Raw genomic sequence first — 23813 nt, forward strand, 5'->3', positions numbered from 1 at the left:
GATGTGTGCGAAAAATAGGCGTATTCTTAATATATTATAACTCCCGACCATCTGTAGCCTTCAGTTGTATGTGTACTGTAGAGCTACGGGAAATGGTCGAATTCCAAACTGGCGTAACTGCTTAGGTAACTCTAAAGGGACTTACGCCTTACTTGCCCTGGATTCCAGGCGTAGACGAAAGGATCGTGCCTTACAGAGTAAATTAAACAGGGTGACCAATGTTCATTATGATTGGACCCTTTGTATATTTTACTCCCACGTAGACCGATTAGACTTAAATTTTTGTTCCAGTCATCATAATAATACGAATTATTAATTAACTTCAAAGTTCCACGGATGCTGCAGCTTGCAAATCAATACAGTAACGATTTAGATTTGTTTTATGCCCCACCGCTAATGATCAAGTCCTTTGTTTTAAAAAACGTTAAGTTGGAATTTAATGAACAATTAGATTTTTTCTCATGTTTTTTGTATTGTAATTTTATTTGTGTATACCATTAGGTGCTTATATATGTAAAAGCTCCGTGAACGTTTAAATAAATAAATTAACATGTAGTGTTTCACTTCGCTAGTAAAACAATACAACTAAGTTGCTTCTATTTGTAATTTTTAAGCTAAATTACGTTGTGTTATATATATATATAACTATATTCGATTTTCATATACAACAAAGTAAAAGATATAAATTAAAAATAGTTTAATACTTCTTCTAAGATCGAAAGTAAATTTTGGTGGTTTAGTGAACATTTTTCTGTTACAAAATTTAACCGAGAAGAGCAAACTTTTTAAGAAGGAATATGAAAGTCTCGGCATTTACTGGTGGAAGGGAATGTGAACGTCTAAGATTTAACTGATCATTTCAAACACTGTGTAATATTCTTTAACATCAGCCAACTGAAGATGTATTTTTATTTTACGTTTTCTTAATATATCTATACTAACTGTGTATGTAACTGATTGGAATATGGCTGTTTGGGTATTGCATTACTGGAATTAAAATATTATTAATATTACTAACATTCATGTTTTTCAGTTTTCGCTTTGTTAACCCTTCTGTGTCCATATGTCACATATCTAAGTCTACATAGAATACAAGACTTGATATATCGCTCAGATTTTTCAAAATAATGATTTCGTATTTTGATTATTTTAACAAATTGTGGAAAGCGGGTTATTAAATAGTTTAAATACGTGTTAAATTGTTGTTTTTTATATCCGCATTTTAAAATATGTCGTATTTTGCCAAATGTAACATGAAGTTACAGGATCGTCCCTAGAGGAATTTTTGCAGTATTTTAAGAGACAACGTAGTGTTCAGTATTTGAGCGGGAACACTCGAATTATGCCGGGTGTTTATGTCTCTTATCCGGTGTGGCCGTAGTCCCTCCCTAGCCCCAACGCTAGGCACCCTATCCGGCGAATTGCGCAACGCCGTCGTCAGGGGCCGGCGCCGTAGGAAGGGAAGTAGGGAAGCCTACGCGCTAGTGCCGCTCGACGCCAGTGTCGCTGCGGTCTGCCCGAAGCGTGGTGTCGGGCTCGCCGCAGTTTGTACGCTCACCCCTCGCCGGGCGCACTCCTCTCGAGCAGAGCCTAATCTGGTGCGATAACCTAGTCTTTTCGCGTCGTTTCAGCAGTGAGGACCTACCGGCGCCAGGCCATCACCTTACGGATGAAAGGTCTGTTATTTTATCTACTGTCATCGCTTGCAGCTCGGCTGCATACTGCACGGGGTTGCCAGTTGTTAACCACCCCTTATACCGTGGGGGAACACTGCACACTGCACCCTACCTGTCAATTAACGTCGCTTTTATAAACTTGTTCCGCTAGGGATTACTCGAATAAATTATTTAAAGGTATCACATATCTAAATTCTCTCTTTTATTTACATTCCAGGTTTTGACAATTGTAACTTTTAATGTAACAGCCGGCTTTTCAGACACAACTTTTAATACTGTAAATACGTTTCAAAAGTGCACAATTTTTGCATTTTGTGATGACACATAATATACTATCTTCACACAGAATTTATACCTAGACATTACATCGTAAAATAAGTGATATTTTTTTAATTTTTTACCAACGTTTTACGAATTTTTCGCGAAATATAACGTATTTGTAATGCATGTATAAAAATATCCTTGAACTTTTCCGCATTCGTAAATTTTAAAGTTAATGCATTACGCATTGCCGTGGTCGAGAGTTCCACAAAAGGGTTGGATTCTGGTCGTTGTGCGGTTTTCTAGACTGAAAATAAGCTGTGATTCTTTACGAATTTCCCCGTAAGTGGAGCTTTTAAAAGTGCCAAATCACCCACGTGAAAACTCTTGGCGGCACTCTAATTAGGCGAATGTCATCATAATCGATCCATTTACCGCGATAAGTCCTTATCTCTTATCGAGTATTAACACGAGTACCCGGGGACTGTATCACTTTATGAATACATAATAACTTCTTGTCTACTCGCGCAATTACAGATTTGCGAAACAACTAACGTTTATTTGATTACATTTGTAATAACATGCAAGTTTTCATAGCTTATATACCCTAAAGTATAAGAAAATGAGCCTATAAAAAATATTGGGGAAAGACTAGGTCTTTATATAGCCGGGTAGCGTAGGAAGTATGTGTGTCTGCAATCGTTTCCCGACTTAATTCGTAAGTTTTCTGGATTGTTTTTATTTTGCGCAGTCTGGCCTTTCTACAGTATTTTTTATGCCAATTTGCTATCCGTTCTTTACCCACATGATTTTCTACGATTTATGCAAACCTTCGATTCTAGTCACTTGTGTATATCCTTTTTGCAAAACCGTATTTTTTAATATTTTTTTGTTGAAACCGACACAATCGTACAAAATTAAACAATAAGTACAAAGAACAATAATACAAAAAATCATAACATACGATTCACCAGGAGTAAATGGAAATGGAATAAAAAAATTGGATGGGAAAATAGGAGTGCAAAAAATAGTTAGAAAAAGTATTTATAAAATAATACAATAAATAATAACAGAAAGTAAGATAACGAATAATTTATTATTAACAAATTACAACAGGGATGGAGAATACCTTAAATAAGGGAATATGGAAGTCAAGGCATTTACAGGGCTTATGACCTGTCATTGGCTGGTTTAAGTGGCCACTTTACACACTGTGTAACATTCACCATTTTGCCTAGGTTTGAACATCCATATTTCTTCAATTCTTCCATCTGTTGATTTTAGTGAAGTTAAAGAGCTGAAACCTTTATTGTTGCGAAGAGATTAATCTGACTGAATTATTTCACATACTAGGCAACGCCTGAAAACAATTTTTCAATTTTTAAACTTCTTCTTGGACCAGTTGGTTTCATTACAATATTTGAATTTGTCTACGAACATTTGGACAAATTCAAATATTGGAATAATTTATTGTTCACGTAATAAAAGTCTGTAATGAGGAAATTCAGAGTTTTTTAAATAATAGTTTATTAAACTAAGTTAAATTTAAAAAAAATATATTCATCATATTATCATATTATCAGCGCTACAATTTCTCTAAAAGTGTTGTAATTTTGAAATCACTCCGCCTGTGGCGTCATAAGTCTCGTCGGCGAGGTCTGCTGATTGGTGAGTTGGCTGCCTGGAAACTAGACGCCTCACTCAATCATCCGGAAGAATTTGTGACGTAGTTCAAAGTAGTTCATTTTTATTAAAACCGTTTTCATACATTTTAGAGTAACTTTGCCGGACAGTTAAATACTTTAATTGTTCCGCGTGTAAGTGTTATATCCAATGTCCCGTAGCGCTGAACTAACTCATTTTCACATATTCAAAAAAATAAGTGATCAAATTATTAATTAAATTTACATAACAATCAAAACTAGGGTGTTCATTATAAGACTTCTATACATAACGATATAAATATTATAGATATATGTATGTATAGGTATAGTGCAATGTGCAATATGCCATGCGGAGATTCCAAATTCCAAGGCTCGATTTCCACTATGTTTTTCCTGTAAAATAGATTTCTAATTACAGATGTATGAATTTAAGTTGATTTGTAAATACTCGAATCTCATTTGCGAATAGCATTTCGAATTTCAGTTGACTATACAATATATGATTGATGTTATATTAAAAAATGTTTAGCTTTATTTATTCCTTTCTAGCATTTATATCACCGATTTTATTTACAAACACTTTAAGATAACTTTTTTCTAAATGTGTAAACTGTCAAAGTTTGATAAACGTCTGATTGCAAGGTAATTTTTGAACATTTTCACATTATTTTTATTACAAATCCTCGATTTTCAATAATGTTTGTTGGAAAAGTTTGTTTTGGATGCTTCTGCGAAATTTCGGCTCTTAAATGCTAATCAGAATCCGAATATATTTCTTGAGTTTTTATAAAGGTATCAGGTGTATTAAGTACATGCAAAAGTTCTTAAAGACGCTTTAGCTAAAATCTTCCTAGCCATGCGTATTTTATGGGGTGATTCAATGTAAAAAGGTTTCTCGAAAAAACTTTATGATTCATATTTGGAGCAGCTTAGAATATAATTAATTTTTTATTTGCACCACAATAGGCAAGGAGGCTCGGCCTAATTAAAATGGTGAATCCCAGCACAGATCACGTTGGCTTGAAAAATCACATTTAACTTTTGTGTTCTCACCGGAAATCGAACCCAGAACCTTCCGTGTGAGTGAAGCATCTTTATCTCTACACCACGGAGGCTGCAGAGATATTTCGTCACGATCGTAAAACGACACATTTGATTTTTTTCAACTTTACATCAGAGCGGTTGAATTTTTTTTGACCCTGTCATAACGAAATAAGTACAAAAGAATATCCCTTGATACAAATATTTTATTTTTTCAAACCTGGAAAATAAAGTCTTCATAAAACCTTTTCAAGATCAAATATAAAAGAAAGTCAATGTTGCATTTTTCGAACATCCGTCGTTGTTCTGCGATCACGAATTCAATAGCGACGCTTTTTTAAATAACAGGGTTTATTATAATTTTATTTTTTTATTAATAAATTTCATAAAAGATACATATTGAAAAAAAGAATCCATACAGATCTACTTTATACATCTAGTAAACGTTATTGTAACTCTCCAAAAAAAGATACTAACTCTTGTGTTTGTAGAGTTTATATAATTTTAAATATACGAGTACATGAGAAACAAAATAAAAACATAGGATATATTAAGAAAAACATAAAACAATAATACATTCAAACTAATTAAAATTTAATGTTGTTTTTACACGTGTTCAAAAATTTTCTTTAGATTTACTTTAAATTTATTTATTGATTATTTTTCATAGTTTTTAGTTCATTAGGGAGATTATTATAAATTTTTACACCTTTGAAGACAAAGCTATTTTGACCATGACTTGTGTGGAATTTAGGAATTTTAACATTATGTTAGTACGAGTATTATGAATAACAATTGGATTTATTTTTTTATTATTTATATTTACACTTTACTTACATATCACTAAAACTTTTCGGTTTTGTTAACTGACCATCTAATGACTTCATCAATATATACACAGTTAAAGCGCTATATTGCTCACATGTTCTTCCTCTTTTACAATATGCCTTTATGATCTGGTCTCCTTTCGATGTAGGCCGGATAAATCATATCGAATTGGTGCAACATCGTCTGCCAAGAAAAGTAGCATGGATGATTGGCCTCGAGAGGGGAGACTACACTCACGGAGAAATGGAGTCAAAACGTAGAAATAACATTGACTCCATATTTATGTTTAATTTACTAAATGGCTTAATAGATGTGCCATCGTTACTGGACCAAGTGGGATTCAATGTTTCGATCCGCCGGTTGCGAAATTATAATGTGCTGTTCCTCGATCAGCACAGCGCAAACTATGGATTGCATGCGCCATTGTTCCGATTGTGTCATATTGTAAACTTGAGACAAGATCTGTTAAACAGACTTAATAATATCAGTTGTTTTGACATTTTTCACATTAGCCAAATGAAGTTTAAACTTGCTATTAAATAGTTTAGGATTTTAACTGATGTTTAAGTATTTATGTTCGTTTATAAAAGAGATAAAAAAATGTATAAATAAATACACGTTAATTATGTTTATAAACGTACGACTAGATATTATAGATATTTTTTTTTTAGTTTTTAAAATTTGAATTTTTATATACTCGTATTAAATAAAATATATTTTTTTAAAGGTTTATTATTTTGTTTCTTTTTATATTTTATTTTTAAAACGGTTGAGAACCCCCGAGCTCTTATCAGGAGACAGTTAGTATTATTCCTTGGGCATTCAATATACATTGCAACAATACCAACAAATCAATGATTTATGATTTTTGCTATTTCGAATATACCGCGTTATCTTTATTTTGATTATTTTTCTACCTAAGTATGTTAAGTATTAAAATCCCAAAGTTATTATGTAGAACATTTATAAAACAACTGTGTAATATATAAAGAAATATTGTTATTATATTATTTCATAATTTTGTAATAGAACTCTGTATGTTAAATGTATTTGTGTTTATGTTTAAAAGGCATACACTAATAAATAAATAAATAATAACTACGTAAATAAATAAATATAAGTACGCATGAGGGCGGATATATAACCTTTAGGAATTTTTTTCATAATTACCTAATCCGTTTGATTTGAGAAAGTTTATTATATAACAGTTTATAGGAACATCGTATTTTATAGAATTATAAATCAATTAAAATCGACACTACACTTTAAGGTGAAAAGGGCGTAAAAGTGGATTTATGTGGTCACACACACACATACACTGCGACCGTGTAACATTCACCATTTTACTTATGTTTTAACATTCATATTTTTAATTTTTTTCTATCTGTTGTGTTTTATGAAGTTCATTTAACAGAGTAAGAAACGTTTGGAAATATGATTGTACTTCTTAAAACTCTATGATGTGTATTTTTCCCCATATTACAACAGAGATGAAGAGCATTTGAGAGAAGGTTACATAGAAGTTTTTACTGTGAGTTTGGCAGATTACATAGAGGGCTCATGTCTGATATCATTCTTCCTTATGACCATATTGCAAATCCGCGAATGGTATTAAAAACTAAGGATGAAAAGAATCGAAAGAATGTACTAATCGATTGGTTAGTAATTAAACGAATTAAATAATCGAGTGAATTCATTGACTGAATCATTCGTCTCCGATATTCCATAAATAACAAAGATCGGCGTTTCGGTTATTGTGGCCTAGTTACTTAAAACCGTGCATCGTTCATTCATTTTATTCGGTAGGCCTCATGGTGTAGTAGTCATCGCGTTTGCCTACCATGCAAGAGGTCTCGGGTTCGATTCCCGACGTAGCCAATATGAAATGTTTTTAAAAAATAGTGTTTTGACACTAGAATATTTCATAGTCCCTAGGCTGGTACCTGAAGCGTAAGACTGATCATCTTACCGTCATGTAACATAAATGATCAAGAAACTTTGCAATTGGTGCTTTCATTCGAATGGATTTCGTAATCGAATGCATTCGATTATTTTCAATCGAATGAATCATCTTAATTAAAAACTGTGTTTACTTTTATTACATTAAGCCACAAAAATTTGTTTCTGAGAGTCTGACTGTCATTTTTTGCAAATTATGTTTGTATACATGCCTCTGAAGTATGCTAAAGACAAAGTAAACAATGAATACACCTGAAATTTTTAGCACAGTTCAGAGGCATACCAAAATAATAATAAAAAATTGACAATCCGACTCTCCAAACCAGCAAAATTTAAAAAATCCTGTTATTTTCTGAACACATCTCTTACTTAGTTCTAGACTAAAAATGATTTCAAACTTATTATTAACAATGTGTGTACCTAATGTGTCATAAGTTACATTACAAGAGAATTGAATAATATAATAACATCAATTCGGAATACGAGGTGTGGCAGAAAAGTAATGAGACTGGCAACACTGCGTTGTTGCCCTTTATAGAGCGCGTGTATCAGTAACCTTCGATAGCCCAGTGCGAGTTTCAACTCCTTACGTTAACCACGTGATTTTTGTGGCTGCTATTAGTAAAGTTGTGTTTTGGTTGTGTGTCACGCAAAATGGGACAGCGGAATTTGGAGCAACGTTGTGCCATTAAATTTTGTGTTAAGCTTGGAGAATCGGCAAGTGTGACGTTTGCAAAGTTAAAACAGGCCTATGGGGAACATTCTTTATCCTGAGCACAGGTTTTTCGGTGGCACAAATCATTTTTGGAAGGCAGAGAACCCGTTGAATATGAAAATCGTTCAGGGAGGCCTTTAACTTAAAAAAACCGACGAAAACATCGAACGTGAGAACACTCTTGTGAGATCAGACCGTCGGTTAACATTAAGAATGTTGAGTGAACAATTAAATTTAAACCGTTTTACCGTCCATCAAATTTTGACTGAACATTTGCACATGAGAAAGATCTGTGCCAAGATGGTGCCGAAAAACCTCACCATTGAGCAGAACTAGATTCGAAAAAACAAGTGTCTTGATCTTCTTGACAGAATCGGTAACGAGCAAGATTTCTTTAGTCGTGTGATCACAGGTGATGAATCATGGATTTTTTAATACGATTCTGAGACCAAGAGGCAAAGTGAGGAATGGCACACTGCAAACTATTCTTAACCAAAGAAAGGTCGAATTAGCAAATCGAAAATAAAATCGATGCTGATTTGTTTTTTTGACAAAAGGGGAATCGTCTATAAAAATAAGTTCCTCCAGGACAAACTGTAAACCAAGTTTTTTATAAAGACGTCCTTGAAAGGCTACGAAAAAGGGTCATTTGCGTAAGACCAGACATTGCAGGCAAATGGATGCTCCATCATGACAACGCTCCATGTCACACTGCCCTCTCCATAACAGAATTTTCGACCTCTAAAGGTATTCCCGTGGTTCCCCAGCCCCTATTCACCTGACCCTAGTCCCTGTGACTTCTTTCTTTTCCCTAAACTGAAAAATGTCCTCAAAGGACGTCATTTCGGGACTTAAGAAAATATTCAAAAGAGTGTAACCGACATGCTAAAGACCATACCGGTTGAAGACTTTCAACGCTGCTACCAACAGTGGGAACAACGTTTCCATCGGTGTGTAGTTGCCCAAGGGAACTACTTTGAAGGGGATAACATTGATGTTAAAAAAAAACTTTTGTAAAAAAAAAATCTGTCTCATTACTTTTCTGCCACACCTCGTATTACTATCATTGTTTTGAAAAATTACTTAACTGCGACTTCCTTCATACAAGTCACTAAAATATGAATTCCGTTATCATGCTATTTACATCGCATTTCAATGTTAGCGCTTCAATTTAATCAAATTACAGCGAAAGGATTATTAGAACTTCATTTGACAATTACAGCACCGAGGATTCGAAAGGTAACATTACTTCCCTTTGATAAGAAAGGGTTAATATTTCATACAAAATATTAACCTTTTAATCAAGAGAAAACTACTATGATCACAAATATTTTTGTGTAAGTATCTTTTATCCTTGATGTATAGCAAGGTTGAAAGTTCACCGAAATGGAATTTGGTCAATCCCTTGACACTAGTTTGTAATAGAAATACGAGTATGTAGCAATTTCCAAACATTAAAAATATGTTCATGTTTGGTGCGAAAAAGTATGTAATACTTCTACGGAAAAAGCAATTCTAAGATTTCCCAATCCCGTATAAAAGCTCATAAAGTTATCGGAAAGCTTTATTTTTCTAAGAAAGCTTTTCTTTTGTTATCGATAATGGCCTTTTTAAGAACCTTGATTCGGGTACGCAGTGTCTCTAGGGACGTAGATACTAGACTAGTGTTAACATTGGGAGATTTCATCTTACGTTTCGTTTGATGAATGTCGAAAATGACGAGGATTCAATATTCGAGTGGCCATATTCTTTGGGCCAATTCTTAGTTTAGTTCTACGAGACGGATTGACCATTTTACTTGGCGAGGAAATGGATACTTAAATCTAGACAATATGCGTTCGTTTCACTGGCAACATTCCAAATTTATTTTATCTAAATAGTTGCTTTTATAAGCATGCGAATGATTCAAAAAGTTAAGAGACTAAAATAATTCGATTTTATCATGTCGATTGATGATATCAAATCAGACTAACTCGTTCAAATAACTAACGTAAAATTTAAGACTTACTTAAAGTTTTAAATTGTCTGCATTCTATCAAACATGTTCATCATCATTCCCTTTCCACGCCTAATGGTGCATAGGGCACTGCACCAAAACTATTACTTTGAAGACTATGAATGTTTTTTTCGATTTTATACCAGAATTTTACTATAAACTTCAGAACTACGGAGGATTAAAACAATTGTGATCCCCTCTACTCCATACTCCCATATCTTTAATAATCCCGACCTACGCAATTCTAAATAACTGCAAATAACTTTAAAAAGCTCTTCCTACAAATTTTATCCGAACAATATTATTCATTTGTGAATGGTTGATTGTGACAAACAGCTAAAAAGAGTTATTTTTTGTACTTTTAACAAGAAAAAAAAATTGTTAAAAGTGACGGTTTTTATAATACTTCCAGGGTTTGTTTTTGGTTTTGAGATGGGTATTTCACAGTGACATGCGAAAGCCATATCTTTTGCTCTACTTGTAGTGAAATAAATTAAATTTTATGCGTGCGGGCTTTTAATTGAATTTGGTAATTGAAAATGAATAAAGATATTGTCTTATTATGAAAGGAATTTTAGGTTTACAGACTTGGTATGTGAGCATTTAATTCGTAATCTAACGGTAATTTAGTTGCTAGACGAGAAAATTCCTTTCTGTGCAAAGGGTGGTGGAATGTCACAGGAATCTCTGACAATTTTTGCGTTGTACGTCTTGTACGCCTCTAGGGAAATATATTTTAACCAAATATAAAAATCGAAAAAAATCGCTTTTGCTCATATATTTTATTTAACATTTTTACCTCAGCCACGAAATTAATTGCTTTCAAAACGTAGACAAAGCTTTTTTTGTAATATCAGCATGATTACAGTGATGATAGTTTGCAGTGACGAGTTACAGTGATAGTAGATGCAATTATGAATATTGGATGAGTTCAGTGTCTTGAAATCTTGCAAAGTGTAGGTTAGACTATATTTAAACTTTGCAACTCGAGTTATGCTCAGACTATGATCGCTTGACTTGTTTGATACAAATAAAACTTATATCTTGTCTGCGTGATCTATTAGTGTCATTGCAAAACAATTTAGTGATATGAATCACAATGTTTAAACCAGTGGCGTCTTTGATACCAAATTTCTAGTGAAGGTAAGATTTTAAGGATAAGTATGATACGCGTAAATGTTAAGTAGGTACCTATAGTAAATAACACGTACGGACCATGTTGTAGGCATCTTTGAACATTTTTATATTGGTTGCTAGTTTTTTATCTTCATAATGTGTTGATATAATGCGAATTAAAATACATATTAGGTACTGGCAAATAGCAATGATTTTTTTAGTGAGGTTTTTTTAGTGCTTCATATGCTCCTTCGTCCCTGGTTTAAACATATGTGTCAAGATCATCTAAAAATCTTTAACGATAGCGGATCAACATTTTTAAACATTTTTGATTACACGTATATGGTAGGAATATGTCTTTGAATGTATCAAATGCTGTATTTTATTTCTTACTTTATATATTTTATCTGTATACCATACTTGTAAAAGCCCCCCGGGCGTGTATGTGAATTAAATAAATAAATCATGAAGTTTTTTTTTTATAATCTTTAAACGGACATTTTCACATCGAATTTGGAAAGTAAAATTTGTACAAATATGCTGGAAAAAATAAAATAAATAAAAAAAATCCTACTTTACAAAAATTATTATACGAATGAAATACCATAATAAATCTGTTTTACTTTATAAGAAATAGCACGAAAATAGAAATTATTATATGGAAAACAGAGATGCTGTTCTGCATTAGAATTATTATACAGTTTTGACCATTTTTATTTTGGATTTTTCACAAGTGTCTGGATTTCATCGTGACCTTTAGCCTCCCACCAGTCTAACGATGTCGGTCATGACGAAACCCGGTCATCTGTGAAAGATCCTGATTTGAGACTGAAGAAATCGGTTTTAATTTGTATTTATTTATTTTTTAATGCACAAAATACACAATTTTATCATACAGCACAATTATATTTTTTTATGTCCCGACTTGTTAGAAAATTCCGTATTAAGTCGGGACTCTTCTAAATATATTTCAAAAACATTTATTAACATATTAAACAATATACAAAATAATCAAAACATACAAAATATTAATATGAATAATAGAAATTTATACATGTCGAAAAATGGAATGTAGAAAAATTATAAAATAATACATGGCAATATGTTATTAATAATTTTAAGTAATTTTAAAATTCAATTCGGTAGTTAATTGATGGTAAAAATAACTACAAAACAATACAATAAAGTAATAATAGTAACACATCTACATATACATGGTGATCATTAAACCCTGTCACATCCGAAACCACGATGATGTGTATGAGCAAGAAGACATATTGGCACATTAAAATATTTTTTTAAGAACGAATAAAATTTAAAAAAGCAAAGGTTGCTTACTTCTGCAGGGGTGAAACGAGGGGGGGGGAATCAGATACTGCGCTGTGCTCCTCTCACTTCTCCCCTGCAGAAGTAAGCAACCATTTGTTTTTTTTAATATTTTACTTTTAAAAATTTTCTTTGTTCTAAATATTTTTTTTAATATGCTAATATGCATTCTTGCCCATACTGATCATTGTGGTTTCAGATGTGACAGGGTTTAAAGAACATCCTGTACGGTAGAATATGTAATTAAATAAACATAATATTTTTTTAAATTTTAATTATTTATTGACAATTCTTGATGGAATTCCATTGTAATGATGTAATAACTTTTATTTACATATAGGTTATTAATTTAAAAAATACTTTGTACACTTCCTGAAAAGCGTGGCGCTAAAAGTGAAAGCGCTAATTGGTCAAAATAAATTAGTGGAAGTGTGCCAAGTATATTTAAAATTAATAACTTATATGTAAATATAAGTTATTACATCATCATAATAATAAAGTTAAAATATATATTTAAACATAATTATGCATCACTTTTGAGTTTTAATTATTATCTTTATTTTTTTCAATGTTTCAAAATACTCTAAACATCTGTTTATTCGCTTTTGTTTCAATTTTCTATTTTTTAAACTAAAACCCTGACGTGGTTCTTTGATGATCCAATGCAGAACAGTCCCTTCCGCAGAAAAAAATCCCACTTATACCTACATAAAAGTGCATTCATCTTTTTGCGGAGTGCATTCATGGTTCCCGTCCATTGTCCCTTTGTGCGATCCAGGAATTGACAGTAAAATATTCATTATTCGCATTTCTTCTCGCTCGGCATTCAGCTCTCGCTCTGCCTGCACAAAACTACTAATGATTTAACTTATTTACAAGTTTATTGAAGAAAAAGTGTGAAAGGAAGCATTCACCTGCGGCGTGTGCAAGTCGACGCACGTTTACGAAAACGTGAATTGATCTATTTATTACAGTACTGCGCAGTTATAACGGGAGCCAAGAACTTAGCTTACCCCTTATTCGTTTAACTATTAAAAGACTATGCTAAACAATCCGTCATAAAACGATATACAGGTGTTCTTTAACCCTGTCACATCCAAAACCACGATGGTCAGTATGAGCAAGAAGACATATTGGCACCATAGAATTAAGAATAGTCCAGAAGGAGCGCAGAATCATATATGAATACATCGGACTGTGTCCAATAATTCCCCCACTTAGACACACTTTCGCCGCGCGCATATGTTAAGTCGCCGGGTAATGTTGCTTGATGGGGAAAAAAAATCATAACACAAATGTAAGTTAAAAAAAAGTCATCTGTTAATTTTTCTAAAATTTTATGTGCAAAATTTTATACAACACGGCATAGTTAAATTCAAACCAGGAGTTGGTAAAACGTAAACCTACTCATTTATGAGTAGTTGAGTCGCCTTCTGTATGATGTGCGTATGCGGTTTCTGGACTATTCTTAATTCTATGATTGGCACATTAAAATAAATATTTAGAGCGACTAAAATGTTAAAAAATAAAAGATTAATAAAAACCAAATGCTTACTTCTGAAGGGGAGAAACGAGGAGGGGGGAGTCTGATACACCGTCAACCGCTTATTATTATAATTATATTTTAAATTCAAATTTTACAGTTAATTTCATATAATATTCCCAACGCCTTTTTGTAAAAAAAACTCATTTAAGGAAATGCAGATAACAATATTTATTTACTTAAATTTAAAAATCTAAAAAATATTTAAAAAATAAATATATTTTCCCATCAACGGCGTTATTATAAATACTTTAGAAAGTCGTATGCCAAAACAAAACCATTAAAACTACATTTGATACAAAAAGCAATCGTAATTATTATTTGTTACATGCCTAGTTCACAAGTAATAACAGCGGTTCGCATAGGCGTTGATACTCGTATGAGTCACTTATTCGTATTCAAAGCTGTCTTCAGCAATTTTTTTACATTTTTAACATATGTCTAAAGTACTTGCCTGGTGTCATTGACATATTAATACACATAAACATGCCCTGAGTCCCAAAAGTGATGACACTTTAAAAGTCATGCCCAACGCATATTTAGTCATTCTTCGGCATCCAGCCAGGCGTAAAGTATAAAATCGAAACCAAAACTTGTGTCATGAAAATGCGTAAAAACTTAATATAATAATAAATAAACATTTTAAAAAAGATTGTGTAAATTTTCGATGCATATTTGCTCACGAGTGATTAATAAAGCTTAAAACAATTATTTTTCAAATATAAATATAATTTTTTGTAAATGTCAAACAACGCCTAGCGGCGCAATTGCGAAACTCTTCTTAGTAACAGGGGTGCACTAATACGAATACGTTTTGAAAAAAGAATAAATGTAAATTAATATTATTTTTGCGTTCCCGAAATCCTGTGAAAAGAAATAAATGGGTCGAAATTATTTGGAATTTAAAGAAAGTACCTGATTGGGGTCCACCAAAAACGAATGCCTATTACGAACATTTTTATGTACTAAAAATGAGTATCTTCTAATTTTTGGTTGAATATGCATGATCGTTGAATGCAGTCCTGGCACAAATAAATAAACTCAGTAACTATGGGTACGTTTTCCTGTCACCACTTTTAAACATATTTATTTCGATATGTCAACGCCTGATGTTCATTTTATAAATTAAAGAAATAAAAAAAACTCGCTTTTTTTTCTCTCTTTTTGCTCATTTTAAAATTTGCCATAGAATGTGTGTCCGTTTTACCTAATATTTATTATTAAAAAATCCATTATGTCATTGCTTTCCCTTACTCCCCTACCTCGCCATCTAAACGTTTAACCAAGTTGGACTGTATGCGATTTCGTGTCAAGATAGGTCAAAAAAACTATACCTGAACAATGTCAATGAATAAGGATCTTGTCCATTGTAATTTAATTTAAAAAGAACTACCCCATAACACATTATTTTTCTCGTTCTGTTGTTGATTCTTTTTGCGTAAATAATCCCGTTTTGTCGGTACCTACTTTAAAGTAAAGACCAGGGCTCGAAAATCTCGGCCGATAAATCTTTTTAAACATATTACAACAGGGACATAGAACGTTTTAAAAAAGTAAATATAAAAGCCTAGGCGTTTACAGGCTTTATGGCCGGTTTAAGTGGTTTTTTTGTATAAAGAAATATTTGTGTTCTTATAATTTACCCAAATATTTAATTTTGAGGGCCATTTTCAACGAGTTGTAAATAACTCACTATTAGAAAATGGAGTCAAGTTGGGGGTAGAGTGGGATTCGAACCACAGACCTTTGGTTCGTGAGTCCGAGACACTAGCCACAGGACCACAACCTGATTACACATTGTATAACATTCACCATTCTGTCTATGTTTTAACATCCACAATTCTTTGATTCTACCATAAAAAAATAACTTATCTTGTTTTGATTTGTACACCATTTTGTGAAAAGGATCTAAATTATATTGTTATGGTACTTGTTACAATCAATATAGTGTAAAGTTTCCTCAAACCAAGTTTTGTAAAATTTCCATTAAAAATAAACGTAAAAATGGCATTTTTTAATAAAAAATTATAAAAGCGCCATCTATGAATAATTAGTTTCATGCTTTCGTTTATAATCACCATTATGATGTATGCCTAGAGAGCGAATTGGCGATGAACGAAAGTAAGTCAAAAGTGATGGCATTTGTAAGGGATAGTGAGGTTACTGACAGCATAATAAATGTTTACAACGAATATCTTGAACAAATAGAAGAATTCGTGTATCTGGGAAGCATGTTTTCAAGAGATGGAAGAGTAGAAAAAGATGTTGAAAGGAGAGTGAATGCGGGCAACAAAATGGACGGAGCACTGAGCACAGTAATTGCTAATAAAAATACGTCGATCGAAGCTAAACTGGCAGGGCACAACGGAGTTTTAGTCCCGACACTTATGTATGGAAGTGAAACATGGAACTAGCAGAGGAAGGATGAAAGCCGAGTGAACGCGGTTGAAATGCGATCTCTTAGACGAATGTGTGGGAAATCAATATACGACAGGGTTACGAATGATGAAATCAGGCGAGAGTGTAAATCTGAGTCAAGTATAATAGATAAGATTAAGAAAGGGTCTCTGAGATGGTTTGATCACGTAGAACGAATGGACGACGAAAGAATGGTAAAACAAGTATATTTGGCGAAAATGAACGGCAACGTGAGACGAGAACGAACAAGGAATACGTGGCATGATCAGATAAACCAAAATCTTAAGTCTGGTCATGTCAAAAGCAGACAGAACCGAAGGGCATGTATGACAAGATGTATGAATGTGGAAGAAGCTAGGAATGTATGCCAGGATAGACGTATGTGGTGGCCCATTTTCTCTGCCTACCCCTACGGGGAAATAGCATGATGGTAGTAGTAGTAGTAGTAAATAATTTTTAATGTAGGTGCTATTTTTCTAAAGTAATTATTTAAAATGTCAGGCAATACCTGAAAACATGTCAATTGACCACTCGAACCAGCCATGCCAGGTCATAAGCCCTGTAAATTTATTTTGACTTGCGTATTCATTTCTTTAAACTGTTCTCCAACTTTCTTGTGATATTTCAATCTCAACCCCTTAGCGGGTAAAATCCGGGCTTTGTCTACAAACATTTGGAAAAACCCAAAATGATGTTGATCAGATGTTTTTAATCAATTAATTTTTCATTTTACACCGTCTCTTAGGGCCAGACTGCGAATCTTGTACTTTCATGGTTAGCTTTAAAAAACCTCAAATACTTTAAAAAAACTTTTTTTTTTTGTAATTTTCAAATGGCGAAAATGCTTAATTTCTTGGACTATCATCCCTTCAACAAATCCCTCCCCCTTTCCTACCTAGCCAAAGTCCACGTCCGGTGCTCTTCCAAAGTCCACGTCCGGTGCGCTTCCAAAGTCCACGTCCGGTGCGCTTCCAAAGTCCACGTCCGGTGCGCTTCCAAAGTCCACGTCCGGTGCGCTTTCAAAGTCCGCGTCCGGTGCGTATCGCTTCGTTGCGTTGGTCAAATACGTTATTATTCTATTTTTTTGTAGGAGAGTTTGTGGAAGGGATGCCAGTCAGATAAATGAAAGATTTAATACATTTTCGAATAAAAAAAAATGAGCTTTTGGAAAAAAATACTTGGATTTTTTTATAAGTTTACCACGAGGAATGTTACTCTGAAGTTTTTTGGTCTGGCAATAAAACACAGTGTACAAGAAAAAAAGGCAGGCCCTACTATGTATACATTTTATATAGTTTTTAAAAAAATATATTCATTTAACCTGTACATCTGTTTGTATTCGAAATAAATAAAATAAATAAATTTAAAAAAAAAAAAAGTTAGAGCATCGGTATGTGTTAAATGATTTATAAAACACTAATAATTATAACAAGCACATCCTGGGTTAACATAAAAATCTTAAAGTATTGATATGCCACCGGCTAATAGAGTCGCCCATACGGATAAAACCCGTTAAATTGTTATCAACCACGAAGCCAGCTACAGTTTACAGCAATTCAACGGGCCGTATGTACTCAAGTCGAGAATCACAAGCGCAAACCGAAACCGCCCGTTACACGTTTGTTATTAAACTAAAAACCAAAGTAAAAAATGTATCGCTCTTAATATTTTACTATGAGATAAGAAAACATAAATTTAAGATTATATTTAACGTGTAGGTAGATTTGACATTAAAAATAAAATAGTATTTATTTATTTATTTACTTATTTATTTATTTATTAACGGACATTGTCCATGTATACAATTTATAAGGTTTAAATATTACAATAAAAGAGTAGTTTAAAACATTTAAAGAAAAAAGAAAGAATTTTGACAAACATAAGGGACATCGAGACAAGATCTGGACTATTTATTTAGTGCTCGTTTAAATCGTTGTAAACTTAAACCAAAAAAGTCCAGATCCTGTCTTGAGTTAACAATACGACAAAGGCGGGTCATTGGAGAATTTAGGCCATAGTTTGTTCTATGCTGATCGATGAACAGTACTTCATTGTTTCTCAATCTACGAGTCGGAATATTGAATTTTACTTGTCCCAGCAATGATGGAACATCGATTATACCATTTAGTATGCCGAACATATATATGGAGTCAATATTAGTTCTACGTTTTTGTAGACTAGAAATATTTAACATTGACTCTATTTCAGCATAAGAATAATTATCTCTCTCTAGTCCAAGCATCCACGCTATTTTTCGAAGCAAGCGATGTTGGACTGATTCAATGTGATTTATGCGATTGACATAGAATGGAGACCAGACCACTGAGGCATATTCAAGAAGAGGGCGAACAGTTGAGCAAAAAAAATATTATAAAAACATGGTAGATTTTTTTCTCTTACATAGGTTTATACAGTACATATGAACAATAACAAAGCAAACTTATAAGAAAAAAAATCTCACATAGGCGTAGCCTGTGCGTGTGTATACTGATTTAATCAGTTTAACGTGACAAGTCACAACCCGATCTTATGAACAAAATTACATATACATACATGCACACACACATATCCGTACACAATATACATGTGAATATACAAAAACACTTGAAAACACATATATACGTACTCTCATATATAAAAAAACACTTAAAATAAATATTAAAGTACAAAAACAAACAACCAAAAATGACAGATTTTGCTAGCAATTTAGCTTAAGGAATCAAAAACATTTCTTTCCTTGACCCACTTTTTAGTATATTATTAGGTGTCATTGGTTAAAGTTGTCATGTCTCGCACATTATTAGTGAATATATTTAAAAGTCTAGAAGCGAAGAAAAGTGCATGTCTCTGTCCTAGTCTAGTTTAACAGAGGGGTACTTTGATTTTAAGGTTAAGCCTCTGACTGGTTCGATTTTGATTAGTTATAAACAAGTTTTTTCGCTTGTGTATAAATTTCAAAGCCTGTGCGCAATACTCTCTTCTTATTATTATCCAACACTGTAAATTATGTGCAAGAAAAACCTATTTATTTCATTGTTTTCTATGTTTTTTCCTTTGTAAATATTCCCATTTCATTTGAAATACTGGCCCATGAGTATTTTTCGTTTTATTTCATACAAAATGATTGTTATAGTGAACCGTCTGCCATATGCCACGAATTCTTAAGTAGGGGTAGATACTAGGCAGTAGCCACGTCAAATTGATAAATTTATATGGGCTCATGAGACTAATGTTTACCCTTTTGAAATTTGGTAATAATGTAGTTCCATGAATTGAATATATATACATTGTTAAAACATAAAGAAACTTTCTTGTACTATCAATTTGAATAGTTTAACTTATATACGAGGGTCAGTCAAAAACTAATGTCTCCTATTATTTTCTAATTTTAACTGTCATAAAACTAAAACGCAATTGCGCAAGTTGAAAACCACGCAATTGACGATTAATTTGCCACTTTTTAATATAGTATCCGTACATTTCCACTGTTTTCGTCCATCTTTTAACAAGAGCATGTGTTCTATTGTGGCAAAAAGCACGGTCCTGCTTCCTACTTTTACTGAGGTAAATAATGCGACATATTTCATTTATCCGGCGGTCACCACGAACGATGTCACCGACTCGCCGAATCTTGCGTGGAGTGACTGCAGTTAACGGCCTGCCGACGGCCTTCGTCAGCTAACGGTGTTTGTCCTTCAGCTTCGTAACAGCGACAAACCCACCGTCTAACAGTGGTGACATCTAATGTGTTGCATCACTGTACACAATTTTTATTCTTAATGAATGCGAATGGGCGTTTAACGTTTCGCATTCAAGAATTCAATCACAGAACGCGAATATCGATGTCGGTCATTTTATAAGCGACTGCAGTGCTGCCACCTGTGAACGCAGAAACTTGCTGCTGCAGTGGATTGTAGAAGGTTTGATGAATAGCGCCAAATTCTAATTTTTCACATAACAAACTTCATTTAAGCAGAAAAAAATTGGAGACATTCGTTTTTAACTGACTCTCTTTCAACTAACCTTTTCAACTTAAGTCCTATGACTAAACTGTACGAAAAAACACGCTAGTAAAAATTGTACACAAAATCACAATGGGAAACATACAAGCGGATGATATAACAGTAATCAAAAATGCTGTTACCCACACATATATATGTGTGTGTAACAATACCAGGCAACAACAACACTACCACATGAAAAAAGCAAGGACAAATTTAGAACAGATAAAGATAATATTAAGTTTACTTAAATTTTACGATGATTTACCTGACTATTTGAAAAATTAAATCGGAGATAGATTTAAAGTCAAAAGCGATGATTCATATTATCTTTTTATCTCTCATTGTTTCATTCTTCTGTTCCTTTTTTACAATATTTAAAAAAATAGATACCAAGTAACGCGAGCAATTTATTCTTAGTTGATTTAGTCCTGATGATTTGGAAGTACCCTCGAAAACGGTTGACGAATAAGTAAAAGTTTAAGTGATTTATCCAAATTTATAAACAAATGCTGTAAAATGTCATACCACAAACTGAAAAATGTTTTTGGCATTAAAAAAAATTCAATTAATTTAAATCGTGCCGCACGTAATTGTACCCACATGCGCAACATTTAATTAATGATGTAAAATATAATACTAAAATAACATGATTAAAATTTTGCAAAATATCACGTGACTGTAATTAATACATGGCTTCGTCGTACGTTTTTCAGAAAAGCGCTACCGAGTTGGAAAATTCGATCGATTGTGAATGTATTTGAAAAACCAGTATACCAACATATTAAGTCGCGCATGTATGTGTGCCTGTTTATCCCGAGTAACCCAATTACCCCCGAATTTCCCCCGTTTGTAAAAAAGCACCTTTGAAAGCGCCCGTCTGTTCTGTTTGTAGTTTGATTAACGGAGCTTTTGGTTCTGTGACCTAGATTTGCCATGCCTTTGGCAGCGTGTGTTTGTTCCGTAAATGTGAAGGTCAACGTTTAGCAGGTTGCAGTATTGAGAGCCTTCCAATTTTCAGCATAAAACAAAAGCGACCTATACTTGTATTGAATGTGTGTTGCGCAACATGTATGTATGTATTATGCATGTGTATGTATTTTTTACAAAATAAGCCTCCATATATGAGGACAATGAGAGAACATAGAAGAATTTAAAAATTTACTGGTGAAAATAATGATTTCATATAAATCTGTACCTTAAAGGATACGAGAGTTAAGTTGAATGAAATTTTCAGGAAACAAGATTTTGTGATTATGCAAATTTCAAAACATTATAACTATTGAACCAAATGACATAATTTCAATCGATGAAGAGCTTTCAATGTAAAATAAAGATACGCGGTTAACAACGAAGAGTACTTATCTGTTAACAACGAAGAGTACTTATCTGTTAACAACGAAGAGTACTTATCTACAATATTTTGAGTTTGCTCAAATTTTGGTACACAAGGGCTGGATTCAACCCCCTAGGGAGTTACTAAGATTAAATTGAAAATTACAATAAAGATAAAGAACATTTTTGAGAAGGGTATGTTGAAGTCTATGCATTAACCGGGCTTGTAACCTGTTATTGGGTGGTTTGAGTGGCCATTTTAAACACTGTCTTTTATCCACCACTGTGCTATTGATTAAATTATTGCATTAAAAAAACAATAATAAATAATAAAAATAATTTGTCCGTGGCGAGTACACAAAACAATATATATATATTATTTTTTACACGTGAGAATATACAAATAAGATTATGCAGAGAGAAATTACAAAATGTTAAGACAGTCATAAACACTACTTCCTTATAAACATATTACAACAGAAAAAGAACATTTTAGAGAAGGTAATATAGAAGTCTAGGCATCTACAGGGCTTATGACCTATCATTGGCTGGTTTAAGTTTCCACTTTACACACTTAATATTAACAGCTTCCTAGGGAGTGATTGACGACAGGGTGCGATTGACGACTTGAGAGAGACGATGAGTCACAGAGAAGGTGTAAAGATACACGGCCAAAAGGTGGATATGATAAGGTTAGCTGACGATATTGCTATGGTTGCTGAAAGTGAAGAAGAACTGCAAGAAGCCTTAACAACTATGGAAAGCATTCTTAAAAATAACTACAGTATGAAGATAAATAAAGACAAAAGAAAGATACTGACTGTAGGCCGAATGCAACACCAGATGAGAGTAGTGATGTCGGGAATACCACTAAAGAACACCAAGGAGTTTGTCTACCTCGGGAGCAAAATCACGTGGGGCCGGTCTAAGAGCGAGGTCGACAGCCGTATACTTGCATTTAATAAAAGGTCAAAAATAATTGAATCAAATAATAAAGACCTAAAACTAAGAATACTCCTAATCAAGACTGTATGGAGTATCTTGATGTATGGCTGCGAGACATGGTGCCTATCCGAAAGAGATAAACGGAGACTAGAGGCTTTTGAGATGTGGTCCTATAGAAGACTACTAGGAATTTCCTGGAGAGACCACATTACAAATAAGGAGGTTCTCGAAAGAATCGAAGGTGGAAGGCACCTGCTCAGGACCTTGTCCGAAAGGCGAGCGAGATGGATCGGCCATGTAATACGTCAAGAAGGCCTTCTGCATGTCATATTGAAGGGGGTGACCGAGGGAACAAATTCTAGGGGACGCCCACGCCGAGAGTACCTGGAGGACCTATTAGAGGACGTGCGCTGCTCATCATATGTTGACATTAAAAGAGCCACACAAGACAGGGAGGAATGGAAAAGAAGAATGAATGTAATTGCTTCCAGCCAATCCCAGAATTGACACCAGAGAAGAAGAAGGGAGTTGAATTTAGTCCTCGCCTACAAAAATTTGAACAAACTCAAAATATTGTTGACTACGTGCTTGTGTTTATATTTAATTTTTGTATGCCTTTATTACGAGTATATAACGCACAGTAAAAAACCAAAAATACAAAATAAAATAAAGAAGCAGGTAATTCAATATTGGTTTGGTATAATTGATATAACTTAGTCAGATGAAACTCATTCACATCAAAAAAGGTTTCAACTATTTAACTTCACGGAAATCTTCATTGAAATCATCCATCACATACCTGAATCCCTTTTAAAGACTTAATACCTTTCTTTGGATTCCCTCAAACAAGTTAGCATTTTTTAAAATTAAGAATTGATTATATTTCTTCCTCTACCAACCAAATTTAGTAAGAAAACCGCGAACAAATATTAACATTTAAAACCTTTAATGTCTTTTTCATTGTCGCTCTAAACCTCCTCATCGTCTAC

The 23813-nt window shown here is 33.3% G+C and overlaps 1 protein-coding gene across 1 annotated transcript in view; it reads left to right on the forward strand.

Annotated features, from left to right (window-relative positions):
* The first annotated feature begins 1499 nt into the window (after window positions 1-1499).
* LOC148278882 (uncharacterized) overlaps window positions 1500-23813 on the forward strand; it is a 94309-nt gene continuing 71995 nt past the window's right edge. Inside the window, exon 1 of the mRNA XM_088230753.1 lies at window positions 1500-1676. Within this exon, the coding sequence (XP_088086879.1) occupies window positions 1670-1676 (7 nt within the window). The 5' untranslated portion in view covers window positions 1500-1669. The remainder of the gene's footprint in view (window positions 1677-23813) is intronic.

This window comes from Micrasema longulum, unplaced genomic scaffold, assembly GCF_059751315.1.
Source record: "Micrasema longulum isolate JH-2025_06_02 unplaced genomic scaffold, ASM5975131v1 h1tg000815l, whole genome shotgun sequence".
In the NCBI taxonomy this organism is placed as follows: domain Eukaryota; kingdom Metazoa; phylum Arthropoda; class Insecta; order Trichoptera; family Brachycentridae; genus Micrasema; species Micrasema longulum.